The 14,800-nt window shown below is 55.6% G+C and overlaps 2 protein-coding genes and 1 long non-coding RNA gene across 11 annotated transcripts in view; 1 reads left to right on the top strand and 2 right to left on the bottom strand.

Moving 5' to 3' along the window:
* Nucleotides 1-4,790, bottom strand: part of LLGL2 (LLGL scribble cell polarity complex component 2) — a 29,874-nt gene extending 25,084 nt beyond the window's left edge. For 4 of the 8 annotated variants that reach the window (XR_008390826.1, XM_053661217.1, XM_053661190.1 and 1 more), the window contains exon 1: nucleotides 4,633-4,790. The gene's annotated coding sequence lies outside the window, so the exon portion shown is untranslated. The remainder of the gene's footprint in view (nucleotides 1-4,632) is intronic. The other 4 variants (XM_053661215.1, XM_053661220.1, XM_053661227.1 and 1 more) reach the window with 3 other exon arrangements.
* Nucleotides 4,791-5,022: 232 nt separating this feature from the next.
* On the top strand, nucleotides 5,023-8,443 carry LOC119058639 (uncharacterized). Its single transcript, XR_005084280.2, has 3 exons — nucleotides 5,023-5,682; nucleotides 7,026-7,082; nucleotides 8,354-8,443. It is a non-coding gene; the product is annotated as an uncharacterized LOC119058639 (long non-coding RNA).
* TSEN54 (tRNA splicing endonuclease subunit 54) lies at nucleotides 5,872-13,921 on the bottom strand. Of its 2 annotated transcripts, XM_037157995.2 has the most exons (11): nucleotides 13,849-13,921; nucleotides 13,555-13,719; nucleotides 13,385-13,448; nucleotides 13,217-13,300; nucleotides 12,789-12,887; nucleotides 11,730-11,782; nucleotides 9,094-9,195; nucleotides 8,232-8,875; nucleotides 7,300-7,360; nucleotides 6,833-6,949; nucleotides 5,872-6,373 (listed from the first exon to the last, which is right to left on the bottom strand). In XM_037157995.2, exons 1-11 carry the CDS (start codon nucleotides 13,902-13,904, stop codon nucleotides 6,223-6,225), a joined length of 1,596 nt encoding a protein of 531 aa, XP_037013890.2. In that variant the 5' UTR covers nucleotides 13,905-13,921; the 3' UTR covers nucleotides 5,872-6,222. The 2 variants fall into 2 exon arrangements, with proteins under 2 accessions (XP_037013890.2, XP_037013891.2); XM_037157996.2 differs by lacking the exon at nucleotides 13,217-13,300.
* Between the last annotated feature and the right edge of the window lie 879 nt (nucleotides 13,922-14,800).

Here is a 14,800-nt window from a genome sequence, read left to right as displayed (position 1 = left end):
AGAGAGGGGCCAGGAACCGGAGAATTGCCACTGCTATTGTTAGGTACTACAAGAGACTGGGAGAAAACCACGGCCATTTGCTGCTTTAAGTATTTTACATCCATCATCTCATGTAATCCTTACGATTACTTATGAAATGACCAATTACGAGGGCTATCAAGCCCAAGCACTTAGCAAGACTCCAAGTCCCTGAACTCCGACAAGACTGCAAAACCCTCTGCCCAATGCAGGCCTCTCTCCCAGGACAAAGGGACTGGCCAGCAGTAGTCTGGGTGGGACCACCTGGGGTCAGCAGCCACAGCCTGACCTGGCCATCCCTGGCTGGGTCCGGGTCAGCTGCCACCTGCCCACCCCACTACCTATCCTAAGGAGCCATGAGCCAGTCTCATACGCCAGGAAAGGTCCTCCCACTGCACCTGAGACTCCTCCTCCAGGGTTTCCTCCCCAGCCTGGCTGTGAGGATGGGGTAGGAAATGGGAATGTGTGGGCCACCCCCAAGCCCGCCCCCCCCTCACCATTCTGGGGGCCTCAGTCTCCTGCCATCCAGCACCGGACTCTCTCCAGGGAAGTGATGGATTGGATATGGCAAAGCACAAGGAACGGCAAAGCCATCCTGGGAGAAGGTGGACAACTTGCCCGGGCTGGAGGTGGGCAGGCTGCCCGGTTCGTCCTATCAGGTCCCATCCCACGGCCTCCCGCCTATTGCAAAACTTGAACTGTTGTCCTAAGGAGCTTCTAGAAGATGTCGGCTCCAGGAGAAACAGACTGTCCCTGTTCTGTCCATGGCTATTTCACTGGTGCTTAGTGCCCTAGCTTATGAAAGACACTTGGATGTCATTTAAAGAACCCCCTCACCCCTGCAAGTCTGTGCTCAGATGGGACCTTGTCCAGGCCCACTCTGACCACCCCTTTTTTAAAAAATAATTTATTGATTGATCTTTAGGGAGAGAGGAGGGAGGGGGGAGAGAAAGAGAGAGACATCTGCTTGCTGTTCCACTTATTTATGTATTCATTGGTTCATTCTTGTACGTGCCCTGACTAGGGATCGAACCCACAACCTTGGTTGACTTTCTTGGTATCAGGATGACTTTCTAACCAACTCAGCTACCCGGCCAGGGCCCTGACCACCTATTGGCTTGCAACCTGCCCCCACTACAGGGGTCCTATCCCTTGCTTTAGTTGCTACTCAGTACCTCATATCGCCTTTCTTTTTCTTTTTTTTTTTAAATATATTTATTTATCTTTAGAGGGGAAGGAGAAAGGGAGAGAAACATCAATGTAAGGTTGCCTTTCATGCGTCCCCTGCTGGGAACTGGCCTGTAGAGAACCAGTCTGCAACCCAGGCATGTGCCCTGACTGGGAATTGAACCGTGATCCTCTGGTTCACAGGCCTGTGCTCAATCCACTGAGCTACACCAGCCCCACTCATATCGCCTTTCAATACACTATTTATTACTTGCACTATTTTCTGTTGCTCAAGGTCCCCACCCTTTAGCACTCGAATCCTGTGATGGCAGAGATCTTTGCTCGCTGTGAGGGTCATGCCCGTTGTCTGAGCCGTGCCTCGCACACAGACGGCCAGTGAGCACTTGTTTACTGAACGAAGAATAGCTAGGGCTGAACGGGGGCCAACTAGACAGAGGTCTTCTCTAGGTGGGAGCCACTAACCCCAAAGAATACTGTGTTGGGGCACCATAAGGTCCCTTAGGGAACTTCCCCACTTTAGTCTCAAGTCTCTGGCCAGGGCCATGTGGACACCACGCCGGGCACCCTGCTGGGGCACTTCTGTGGGCCCTGCCTCAGTCCGAGGCTCCAGGACAGCCAACTCCTTGGCAAGGAGAATCCAGCAGTATCATTATTCATAAGAGTCAAACAGTCTTGTGCCCAGAAGTCCCTTTCATCAAACAGGTGTTTCAAGAGAAGGCTCCGGTCACTGCTGAATTCCTGAAGGGTAGAGTCAGGTCCCTAGCAGCTTCCCCGTCCCCACGCCCAGAGAAGCCTCTCCTAACTCAAGAATCCACTGTGGCTCCTGGGAAGGAGAAGGAGTGGGGTGACTCTTCAAAGGGCCTGTTTCCTCTGAGTTATGGCAGAGAGGGAAGGTTACCTCAAAAGCAGCTGGGCAAAGCCAACCCAGGAGTAGGGGCCACTGGCCTCTCCACCCCAACCCAGGTGTCTCAGCATCTGTTTCTAACACACCTGGGTGAATCCAGAAGGCTAAATAACCCTTCAGAAAATCCCGTATTGCTCTTGGAAACTCATTCCCAGGATGCTTAAAGCCTCTAACAGGGTAGGCAGGGGTGTCACAGACTGACAGCAGAGGTCCCAAACTTTCCAGCTCCATGTACCGCTTTCTCCTAGGGAGAGGGTCCTGGGGCCAGGAGATCATTCTCTAAATAAGGTTGAAAGAAAGCACTATGGAGTTCCCGGAAAACCTTCTTAATGACAACAGAGCAGCACAGAATGTGGCCCCCACCCCCAACAGGGAGAAGAATACCTACGGGCAAGCACTTCCCTGAGCAGAAAGCAAAGCAGATTAAATTCTGAACACTCGCCCCAGGACAGGTCCCCAGCTGGGGTCTGGCCCTCAGGCCTCCCTCCTGGCTCCTCCAAAGAGCAGGGGAGTTGCCAAGGGCCGCCAGGATAGGAATGAGGTTAGGAGAGCCCACTGCTTTCCCCCCCTCCCCTGCCCTCATTTTAAAAGCTCTGACCTCCAGAGGCTCTGGACAATCATGACCCCTTGGCTGGTTTTTGGACAGAGAAGCCAGATTCCCTCACAGGCCACCAGGCAAACCCAGAAGGCCCAGGCATCTGGCCAAAGGCCCACGAGTGACCACGGTCTTTATGCTTCATGGGGACGCTAAGCTTACCCTTACCTGGCTCTGGCTGGGTGCCAGGCCGCTCAAATTTGTGGCATTTTTCACCCTTTCATCAACATCTGTATAACAAGGCTCAGCTGAGTTTTGGCAGTTAATTTTCCAAGCCAAGGTCATGCAGAAAGACATTGATTGGCCAGGCATGATTCAAAATCACCCCCGAGTCTAGAAAGGCACTAAAACACTTAATGAACTCTCTCTCTGAAAAAAGACTGTGAGGCAAGAGGGGTAAGTTTTTCACTCTTGGATCTTCTAAAATGTTTCATCTCTCCCATTATGGTCTCCTATTACCTTTTTTATTTTTTAAACCAACATGTGTCATCTGGAATTATGGGCTTTTTTTCCCCTTTTAATGCCACATATTAAGGAGTTACTAAGTACTACATTACTAAGTTATTAAAACAGTATTAATCTCCCACCAAAGGGGACACGCCATGGCCTCCATTGAGTACGGTAGGCATGCAGGATGACCCCAGGCCCTGGAAACACTGTCCAGGGGCCCCCAGAGACTGGCCTGGTCCAATTTCTAAGAAGAGGGCCTAGTCCTGGTCAGCACCCCGTAAGTGAGCACTGTGGGCAGATCACTTAAGAAAACCAAATCTGGATTCCCTGTTCATAAAATTAAGACCCTCTCCCAGAACCCCCGCCGCACCTCACAGTTCACTCTGACCCAGACTGTTTTCCTCAAAAGCCACTTCTGACCTTGCCTTCCCCAGAGCTGGGCCACAGCCCTCTGTGCTGCTGCTGCTGCTGCTGCTGCTGCTGCTGCTCTGTTCTTCCCACCTGGGTTTCCTGTCTCCCGGACTCGCTCATTCCCTCCCAGCTCTCCCCCCAACTCAGAATCCCTTCTGCAGCCTGGAGTTGTAAACTCCGAGAAGGGTCCCTAGAGCCCAGGTTAAGACGCCCTGCATCTGGCACAGGAATCCCCATGGGAAAGGGCATGAGTCTAAGCCCCGCCCGCCTCACCCAAAGCTCACCTGAGTCAGGTGAAAGCCACAGTGGGCCACACCACGCCTCTCCCGGTTACAGTCAGTTCTCCCCACAGCCAGAGCTCGGTGTATCTACCAACCGTCCAGCCGAAGCAAACCAAGACCAAACTCTGCACACTTCCTTGGGCATGGCAGAATTTTTCTCTCCTCCCCAAGTCCATCGTTCCCCGGCTCAACCCCACCCCCATCGTGGTGGAAAGCAGACTAGGTCTCCATACTGTCCTCAAAGCCACCAGACGCAGAAAGGCCCTGAGATCTAAGTCCCTCCCGCGGTTTCCTGCGTCCGAGGATTAGGAGGCACAAAGGGCTGGTAGGGAGAGAATCCATATGGCAGGGACGGGGGGGCTAAGCCGCCGACGTCGCTTGCGGAGAGAGGGTCATCAGAGACGCAGGCCGGGCCAGGCGCCTTGCACATGGGGACCGAGACCCAGGGACTAAGTCTCCGCGCGCAGAGACCCTCGCACTCAGCCAGTTGGGGCACCTGTTTCCCAGCTCTCCAAAGGCAACACTATTGTGCACACCCAAAATCCAAATTCTGTAATCGAGGGCGGCTCAAGCAGAGAAAAGTTTCCAGTGGCACTATCTACAGGTGTCTTTCCCCCAGACGAGCTGAGCGACTGGATCCTGGGCGAGGCGGGCGGACCTGGGCTCAGCCCTCCCCACCCAGCCCGGGAAGCCCGGGGTCCCGGCCCTCCCCAGCCTCTCCGTCCAGAGTGGCCGGCCCCCCATGGGGGCGGGCCCGGCTAGGTGGACCCCGGCCCGCGCCTCACCTGGAACCCCAGGCCGGCCCCCGCCCGAGGCCTCGGTGACTCTCAGCGACCGCAGCCGGATCGCTCACTCCGCCGCCGGCCCACAGGTTTCTGGGCTGCAGCCTCCTTCCTGCTCACCTCCGGCGCGGCGAGCAAGGGGCGGAGCTGCCTCTATTTACATAAAGGGCGAGCCGCCCCGGCTGGCGGAACGCTGAGAGCCGGGCTTCGCCCCGCCTCGCCCCCCGCCCCCCGGAGACCTGCGCCTGCGGGGTGAGGGCGGGCCGAGGGAGCCCTCTGGAGGCGGGGACCGCGCTCGGGCCAATCCGTGGCCCCGGGCAGGACGGGGGCGGGACCTCAGCCAGTGTGAATATGCACGAGGCGCTGCCGCCCCGCCCCTGGTCTCACCTGCTGGCACCTGGTCGCAGAACTGTATGCTGCGCCCAGTGTCCCGCCGCCTCCCTGCGGAAGAAATAGTTCCCGAAACCGCCCAGGGCCACCTCCCAGGCCCGACTTCCGAGAGGATCCATGCCTCCCGTAACCCGGCCCGGAGCCCCGAGGGAGGGGCATAGCCGGGCGGCTCTTCCTGAGAGCGTCCAGCCCAATCAGAGAGGGTGGCCGGCAGACACAGGGCCACGTTTCTGGATCCCGGAGCGAGATGGCGTGAGGACAGGGGCGTCGCCGCGAGGCGCCTCCCCTCGGGGTAGGCTCCAAGCCTGGACCCCCTCCTCCGAGCCCCTGCTTTGTCTGGCAGGCGCCCGAGATAACCAAAACAACACCCAAGTTTTCAGCAATGAAGGAGGGGGCTGGAGCGACGAGCGGCGGTAACGTTAAGGGGCGCGGAGACCAGGCCCGAAGCCCGGGACGTGTGTGGAGCGCTCCATCGCAGAACTCAGCGGGAGCAGGGTCGAACCACTCCGACATGGCGCCTCTCGGCCGGCCTTCTCCCCAGACCCTGCTGCGTTCAGGGAACGGCCGATGGAGCGCCGGGCTCCCTCCCTGAACTACCCTTCATGAAGCCAAGCTGACTAGAGTTCTGACTTCTCAAGCCCTCCGGCGCATCTCCTGAGAAAGGTGGGGGACTGCGTTCCCGCCCTCCCAAGGGCTTCTCTTAACTTCCACACCAGAGAAAGCAGGGGTCTTTGTGGGTGGGCAAAGTAGAGACGAGAGTCTGGGGGCCAGTTCCACGGACAGTGGGAGGGGGTTGAGGTCTGTGCCCCGACACCGGGGCTGGGGACTTGTCCAGTATATCCAGCCACAAAAGAAAAAGCAATCTATTTTTTAATAGCTATGGCTTTGGCTTTATCGCATGGGCAGGCACCCTCACGTTTAAAGGCACGGAGTCCTCTTCTGCCTCACCTCGCTGGGTCTCTAGAATCCAGTGTTGAGTTCCAAGGGGGTCACTGCAAGGCAGCAGTCTCAGTCCTGGGGCTTGGAAGTGCTGCAGCGGCCAGGTTGGGGAGGCTGGGCTAGGCTCTTCTGCAAGTATCAGACACCCAGGGCCAAGGCCCAGACCAGCCCATGCAGCTACTGGGTGTAGGAGGCAACTGAGATTGTCCCTGAGAGTAGACAGTCAAAGTCCCCCCAGGCAGGCCCAGGCCCTGCCAGAGCTGGTCAGTGTCCTAGATCCCTGGGAAGTGTGAAGTCCCTGAAGCTGTAGAAGGAGATGTCTCCATGATCCACCAGGGCAAAGATCAGAGGAACATCCCCGCTCTGGTAGGACAACCGCTTGAGGGTGCAGAGGTCTGGAACTGGCTCATCAAATCTGCAGGAATAAAGGTTCAACTGAGACCTGGCCGTAGCTTACCCGCAGGCTCTGGACACCAGCCCTCTATGGCTCCCAGGGAAGGGAGACTAAGACAGGAGTTGGGGGTACAGAAGTGTAGCCCCCTAGGCTCTTCTGTCTGCAGACTGCATGGCTCGGGTAAGTTCAAGAGACCCAGGGTCCTGGTTGGGTAAAGGGGCTCAGGAGAGTGAGGTTCTCATTGAGCTCAGGAGTAAGTGGCACAGGAAGGACTACCCCAAAATGCCAGGACTCAGGGCTGAGGACTGGTAAGCTTGGCTTCCCATAGCCCCAACTGGCTGTGTGTAGCCTCGCTTCTGTCCCATAATCTCTCTGGACCCTTCAGGGATTGGCAGACAGGTCAGGGGTGCGGGGAAGAGGTCCACTTGGTTTACAAAAGAACCAGAAGCAGCCTGGGGGCAGTGCTTGCTGGTCTCGTACCCACTGATGCACATCCGGGCATAGGGCTTGCCAGGGTTATTCTTTCGGAACAAGGCCACAGCGTCAGCCTGGTAAACATCAAAGCTGATTTCCACGCCCCCTGACATCTCCGGCAGCCTGAGAAACAAGCGAGAAACTTTAGGGACTCTCCTGCTTCACTCTGTCTTTTCACACCACCCTTTCCCTCCCCCAGTTCCAGGAAGGACCCTCTGCAGGGAAACTGAGGTCCTGCTGTGAGGCGCCCTTGAAGGTAAGGGGAGGCTCCGCTGCCATCTCCAAACCCTGGGAATAAAGCCACCTTTTGTCTCTCACTCCTCCCTCTCCCCTGGACATACATGAGTATTAGCCAGGGTGGGCGTCCCTGAAATGATCCCTGAGCTCATACCCAACTTGAGGAGTCAAATCCCAGCTGCCAGCTCCTGCTGGCCGCCAAGTACTGTGGGGACCGGCACTGCCTGGAAACTCACCCAGCAGCTCCATCAGCCAGGTGTGTCGTCTGCAGCACAGAGATGTGCTGAAGGACGGTGGCTGTGAGGACAGTAAAAGTAAGACGTGGGGGAGGGGAGTCAGTCCCTAACATCTCTCACCTGCCTTCTAGTGTAGGCTGCTCAGACCCAGCAGATTTTTAAAAGTACAGGTATGTCCCATGTTGTTTATCTGAAATGTAACCGACCGGGCTACCTGGTATAGTTACTTACAATCTACCATGTTCCTTTAAGGGTTGTAAGTAGCTCTGACTCCAGTGATACCATTCTTGTTCCATTACAGTGATTTTCAACCTCTTTCATCTCATGGCCCATAAGCTAATTATTAAAGTTCTGTGGCATACCACAAAATCTGTATGTTTTACTGATTTGACCAAAAAATAGGTACAATTTTGATTCATTCACACAGGACAGCTATTGTTGTGTTGGCTGTTGTCATTTTTTAATTTGACAGCCTGAGGGAAAAGAGGTCAGTGCCCCTGACTAAAGTCAGGCATTGCACATTTTAAACATTCTTGCAACACATCAGTTGAAAATCACTGCTCTGTCGGTTCCCTGTTCTTAACACTGCAGGGCACACCGCAAACCTTCCTCTTCTTTGGCCACCATGCCACCTTGTCCCCTCTAACAGAGGTGGGGGCGGAGCTGTCCACACACATCTTGTGTGTGACGCTAAGGATGTGGTTGCAGTTTTCATTTCTCTGGCATTGACTTGCCATCCCTCAGCCTTCCCCCATGGCTCCTTTTGCTGCTTCCCAGGAGAACAGACTGTCTTTAAGGGTCCTACTCCTCGGGACTGCTCTCTCCTCCCTCCTCTTTCTTAAGCCTCCATCAGATGTGGTCAATCCATGCCCCCCATTCAAAGTCTTGTGATTTCTTAGCTGCTAGTGACCTGTGGGGCTAAGGCAGGGTACCTGGCGAGTCTGCCTGGCCAGGGCTCAGCAGGGGGGTGACAGGCTGGTCCCACAGGTGTGGCGGGCGGCTCTGGGTCTGCTGCAGGTGCCGTCTGTGCAGCAGCTGCTTGTACTCCTGCCAGCTGGAGCAGCGCTGCACCTCGGGATCTGCGTTTACATCCTCCCGGAAGTGCTGGGCCTCTGCCTGTTGCTCCCGTTCCCGCCTGGAGAGCTTCTCCTTTCGCTGGTTCAGCTTCTGGCACCAGGACTCAGCGTCTGTCTCCCGCCCGGCGACATTGGCTGGGAGCAGCTCTGGGGCTGGGGCGAGCAGGAGGGTGTGGCGGCTATCTGAAGCCATGTTGGGGAAAGAGATCTGCTCAAAGTTCCAGCGTGGCTTAGAAGCCTCCTTGATCCCGTTCTCTACTTTACCACTTTCCTGGCTGCACCCCACCACCTCCTTGGCCAGGCCAGGGTAGGGCTCCAGGGACCCCAGAAGCTGAAAGGGGCCCGCTGGGCCCTTTACGAGGCTTGACTCTTGGGGTTTCTCCTCTGGGCGTCGGCTGTTTTGGTTGCTGGGAGAAGGGATGGAGGTTGCCAGGCTCTCGGGTGTCCCATCCACCCCCTGCAGGGGGTTCTCCAGGGCCTTGGGTTTCTTATTAATGGACCTGAGGAGTACAGGGAGGGAACGCAGTACGTCTGCTCCTGATTTCCGAGGTGCGTACGTCCCATGCCTGTCCTACTGCCTCCCTGAGCCCACACAGCAGCCACCCAAGCCCAGCGCTTCGACACCTCCATGCATTCTCCAAGGTCCCAAATGCCAGCACTCTCTCAACCGCTCTGTCCCCCAGAACTCCCTGCGAGGTGGCCCTGTGGGGAGCCTTACCAAGAGCTGGAGCTCCTCCTCTTCCTCTTGCCACTCCAATCCTCCAAGCTCTGGACACTGCTATCCAAGTTCAGCTGTCTCTCGTAAGGGGACAGGATGGCACTGTGGGATGGGAATGAAGCAAGCAACAGATCCACCTTCTCAGCCTGGTGCTCCCGGCGGAGTGTATGAGGGACTGGCCCAGCAAAGGCAGTTGGCCAGGGTCAGAGCCATGCTCAGGGGCCAAGGCCCAGGGCAGACCTGCCCTCAGGGTACACAGGGGTGGCCACCGGGCCTGCCCAGGCCTCTGGGTCTCACCAATGGCACCTCTGAACAGAGTCTCCCTGGAACCAGGGCTCCTGCAGAGCCAACGATGAATAATTAATTACTGACTAGGAAACTTGGGAAATACAGAAAATAAAAATAAAACCCATGGATACCACTATAACATTTTGTTTCTTTTCTTTTTTTTTTTTAGATTTTAAATTCATTTGCTTTTTTTAAAAAGGGGGGAGGGAGGGAAACATCAATGTGTGGTTACCTATTGCACTTCCCCTACTGGGGACCCAGCCTGTAACACAGGCATGTGTCCTGACTAGGAATCGAACCAGTGACCCTAGTGGCCTTTTTTTTTTTTTTTTTTTTTTTAATTTTTAAGAGGGGGCTCGCACTGTGCTAGGCACTATTCTAGAAACTGGGCACCCAGCCGTGTCATCTTGGGCAGGTCACTCGACCCCTTGGAATATCAGTTTCTCTGTTGGCAGAACTACAGAGTTGGACGACTCCAAGGCCTCTAAGATCCCTTCCAGCTGTCAAATCTGACAGCTGTGAATGGGTGTGCCCCCCGCTGAGGGGTGAGCTCCCCACTCTCAGCGGTGGGTGGGGAGAAGGACCCAGCAAGCCCCTTGGCTTTGGTCACTTCCAGGTAGGCAAGAGACTATTGTTCCTCCTAAGCTGGCAAAATGAAACTTCGCTAGGGTGAGGGAATCTAGGTTATCTTAGTCACCGCAGGCCAGTTTTCCAAAATGCCACCACGGACCTGGGTGAGACATCTCTCCTCAGAAGCACAGCCTTGTGTGTCTCACTGTTCTCAGCGTCAGAACAGGCCTCTGCAGCTGGCTGCCACCATTAGGTTCCTCTGCGGCCCTCGGCCAGGACCCTGTCCTCACCCGGCGACTCTTCCAAGGAGGAACCCTGTCCACCCACACAGCCTGCACCAGCTGGCGCTGCAGAGCCAAACCCTGTGTCTGCACCCACCGTGGCACCTCCCACCCCCACTGGGGTGGGCTTTCCTGTTGCGGTTTCCATCCGACCATTCTGAGTGCCAGCTACGGATCCCCAGGTGTCATCTTCTAGTCCCCACTAAAAGTTAAGTGGGAGGACAAAGGAAGGAGCCACCAGCTGAGCTGTGGGACAGGGGGGCTTAGTGTTGGGGGCTGTCACCATATGCGTACCCCCCCCAGCCTGCCAAGGCAGCTGCACCCCTGCATCCATTTTTTGTTTCCTAAAAACACCATGTTGACGGTCTGTCTCCATGCTTGTTTTTTCCAGCTGAAGTGACTCACTGCTTCATAGTCTTTTGCTGTCAATAGTGGGTTACAGACATGGGTCCTTAGCCCTATAGCCTTCTTCCCCGCCACAAGTTGTTTCTTATGGCTGTAAGGCTGCGCTGTCCAATATGGCAACCACTAGATGGGAACTATTTAGGTTAAATTTAAATCCGTTAAAATGAAATAAAACTGAAAATTCACTTGTATAAGCCACATACATTGGACAGTATAAACAAAATATTTTCATCACCACAGAAAGTTCTATTGGGCAGTGCTGTTCTGGGGGGTAAACTGATTCGCCTGCCCGTACCCTCTCTCTGTGTCGGACTCCTATGACATTTCCAAGTTCGCTGATTTTGCAAGGTGATGGTGTTTTGTGTAGGATCCCCACTAAGTGCAAGTTGTCTGGGGCAGTGGTTTCCCCCCCTGCTATTCCTTTTCAGGAGCACAGGGCCTGCACCCGGTAAGGAATCAGCTGATGTTGCTGGATGAGTGGGTGAACTTACGCACACATCTGCGACCACTCCCTTCGGACATATTCCCATTCCAGAAGTCAGAGCTCTGCTGCAGAGCCTTTGTGACAAACCAGGAACCTACAGAGGCTGTACCGGTTTCAACTCGAAGTGTGGGGGTCTCTGTGGCTCTCAGCAATGCTGGATCACTACGGTGACGACCTTCAGCGGCCCCAGAGAAAAGAACCTCTAACCTAGCAAAAGGAACCTTAAACTCTACTCAACTGCTAATTCCTCACTTGGCCCTTCATGCCTTCACTTGACAAATCTGCTTGCACACTTACTAAGTGCCAAGCCCTGTCCTGGCACTACATCTCCATGCTCACAGTGAGCTGCAGGCGCTCAGTCATTATCTGTGGGGTTGCACGGGCTGAAGGTGGGGCTCAACTTGATAACCAGGGTGAGCTGAAATGACCCAGACTGTCCCAACGTGCCTCCCCAAAGAGCATTTCCAGCAGAGGCCCCCAGCCCATGTCCACGGAGCTGCGGCTCCAGCCAAGGACTCTAGGGAAGCAGTGGCCACTTTCTGCTTTGGGGCCAGTCACCCAGGTCCCAGGGCCAGAACAAACAGGAGGGCAACAGGATGGGGATTTACCTTGGTTGGAATCGTCGAACCACATAGCCCAGTCTCTTCAGGTGGCTGAAGACCTCAAAAGAACAAGAAAAACCCTAAACGTTATACGTCCACTTATGAAAATACCAAAGCTTCTCCAGACAGAAGCCATTCCCCATCCCCCCTCCGCCACGCACCCCCAGATTCCAAATCCTGGGGCTGATTGGACCACACTCCTTTATAAGTACTTCCCCCAAACTAAGGTCTCAGTATGAATTCTTGTCTCTTGCTTACCTTACTTGGCACAAATAACATATAGCAACTTCTTGATTTAAATGCAAATCCCAAAAAACTGATAGCCAATGGGCCAGGCCAAAAACTACACCTTAAAATATTTTGATGCTAAAGCTGATAAAAGAGAAGCTCCTGACCACAAAGTGGACAAGAGGGTGGCAAAAGGTGGTACACACCTCACCACGCCCTCCACAGACAGGGGTGGGATGGGAACAGTCTGGTAAAGAGCCACATGTTCACCCTCCCGTCCCCACATCCAGATCAGAGAGATGTATGCAGGAGTGTCCCCCATCTTGCTCGATCCCTCAGCAGCCTTCAACACAGCTGGCCACTTCCTCCTGGAAGTTTCTTCTCTCAGTTTCTGGATGCCACCTCTCCTGGTTTTCCTCCTGTGTTGCTAGACACTCTCAGTCTCTGTTTCTGGTCTCTCCCCTGCCCCTGACCTCCTCTTGCTAGAGCATGCTAGGTCTCAGATGCAGCCCTCCACTCCAACCACACACCCACACAGCCCTCAGTTTTGAATACCATCCACGGGCTCGTGATGCCCATACTGATGTCTCCAGCCTAGTGCCTCTCCCCTAATTTGTCTTCTTCCTGGCCCTCAGTTCTGCAAAGTCACCCCTTCTTTTGCTTGCTGATTTATTATTATCCATTGCCACCACTAGGATGTAAGTTCCACGAGAGCTGAACACTTGCCTATCACATAGCCCCAGCAAGCGGCTCTGTGCCTGGCACCCATAGGTACTTGTAAGTACTAACTGACTCAGTGGATGCGTGACTTCTCTCCTGAGAAAGGGAGACAGATACCTGGTACTGCAGGAAAGTCACACTGTCCTCACTCAGCAGCAGCTGGTAGGCCTCCTGGATAGACAGAGGCAGGTCTTGGTAGAAGAGCTGGATGGAGCCCTGGAAGTGGGGCCAACAGTTCAACGTGTAAGTCTTCCCTGCGGTGGCACTGCCAATGGGGTAACCCTGTCTCTTAAGATCTGTGCCCTCCCTGTTCCACCCCGAGAGCATCACGGCAAGAATACTGTCAAGCAGGAAGGGGGGCAGCACTAACACTAATGTAGGCTGGAATCACTGTTTCCTGCCCTGCATTCTCGTCTTTTGCTCTAGAAGCTTAGGTTCAGTTGCGTATGCTTTTTCTACCAAAAAAAACAAAAAACACACAACACCCCACCTCTACCGGTTCCTTGGTCCCAGCCCGTTCCTCACCCTCCCGAGGTCCCACTCACACACTCTAGCAAATACAAGGCCTCCTCGGGGTGCAGCCGCTGCCGGCCCTGCTCTGAGAAGCCCATGGTCTGCCAGAATTTACCCTGTGTGGGATCCATAGCAAAGTTACAAAGGAGCCAGGAAGGGAGAGAAGACGGTTCCCCCATCCCAGGGACCCCGCCGCTCACCGCAGGAGACTTCAACTCCACAAACCCCTCTTCTGGTCTCCACTCGGCAGCCACCAAACTGCCCCTGTTGAAGAGTGGGTTGGGGCCCGTCTCAGTCGACCTGGAAGTCTAAAGGGTCAGTCGGCCAGCCTGGCCCGACTCCGCCCCCAGTCCGGCCCGCCCCCCCTTACAAGCGCTCCACGCGCTCCTCCTCTAACAGCTGCCAGAGTTCCACTCGGCACAGGCGCAGCCGCTCGGCCTGGGCCGCTGAGCCATCGGGGAGGAAATCCTTGGGCCCATGCGAGCGCTGGGGCAGCTTCTGAGACCGCGAGCGGGCGGCGAGGAGTTCCCGGGCACTAGGGAAGGGGGAGACACAGGGTCAAAGACACGAAGTCGGGGCCGCCTGGCCCATTCCTGGACCCTGTCCCATTCTCCGAGGCCACTTCACGGTCCCCGTGACTCCCCCAGGTCTGGCAGCGCCGCACCTGAGCACGCGCCCGGGGGGAACCTCCACGGTTGCGAGGTCTGCTACGGACTCCATCGGGCCACTGTCTGCGCCTGCGCGCGTACCGCCCTTGACCCGCCTACCGCCGGAACTCCGAGCGGCCCTAAAGCCGGCGGATCCAACCTCCGCTCCTCTAGTCTCGAGGTCAACCCGCTGGCTGGCTCTCCGCCTTCCTAACTGTCCTGGTTCCTAGCTTATAGACTTGTGTCTCAATTCCAGGGGCAGAACGTTTGCAGGTTTCTGGATTCTTAGGAGTTTCCCTCTACTGTCCCTAACCCTCTTCTGGGTTTCTCTCTAGTAAAACTTGAGGAACCTGGCTTCTGAAAGTGCAGTATGAATAGTCAAATGCCTGTGCTTCCACTCCACAGTCCTGGGCTGTTTTAGTCCCCGCCATCTGGCTGGACAAGTACACAAGAAGAGGGGGTTTAGAGAAGGGAGAGTGGTGGGTTCCCGAATTCCAGCTTCGCAAACTGAAGCCCACCGGGATATGTCAGGTTCCGTCTGGGGAGGTTCAGGTTTCTTTCAGGGTCTTCCTTTAGGTCCGTTCCGAGGGATATGGAAGCCAGGTTTCAAGGACTCGGGGGGGGGGGCCGGGGGGCAGGAGGCGCTGTCCGGCACACGGTGGTGCTGAAGCGCCAATCCCGGTCCGTCATTAGCACCTCCTCGAGGCTGGGGTCCACGCCGCCGCCACCGTGGACTGCTCCGATACCGTCCGGTAGGTGGCACCATTGCCCCGATCAGTCGGTGTTTCGGAGCTCGGGACCCAGTCGGAGGTGGCTGCCGGAGTCGTAAGAGGGGCGAAGAGTTAAAAAAGGGGTGCTTCCCAAATGGGGTACCCGGGTGTCGGTTTCCAGACTCCTTCGCACTAACGAAGGGTTTGTGACTCCTTCGCAAACCCTTCGGCCTAAACTCTACAGACCTAAGTACTCCCG

The sequence above is a fragment of the Artibeus jamaicensis genome, unplaced genomic scaffold, assembly GCF_021234435.1.
Source record: "Artibeus jamaicensis isolate MK-2021 breed Jamaican fruit bat unplaced genomic scaffold, CSHL_Jam_final contig_2259, whole genome shotgun sequence".
In the NCBI taxonomy this organism is placed as follows: domain Eukaryota; kingdom Metazoa; phylum Chordata; class Mammalia; order Chiroptera; family Phyllostomidae; genus Artibeus; species Artibeus jamaicensis.
The sequence above is the reverse complement of the archived record's forward strand: the minus strand, read 5'-3'. Positions and strand labels throughout refer to the sequence as shown.

Excerpts from the sequence above, each read along its gene's own strand:
- TSEN54 (XM_037157995.2), bottom strand. The coding sequence starts at position 13,904 with ATGGAGTCCGTAGCAGACCTCGCAACCGTGGAGGTTCCCCCCGGGCGC. Across the intron at positions 12,888-13,216 it reads CCTTGTATTTGCTAGAGTGT|GGCTCCATCCAGCTCTTCTA; the intron begins GTGAGTGGGACC and ends CCCCACTTCCAG. Across the intron at positions 11,783-12,788 it reads TGACTTTCCTGCAGTACCAG|GTCTTCAGCCACCTGAAGAG; the intron begins GTATCTGTCTCC and ends TGTTCTTTTGAG.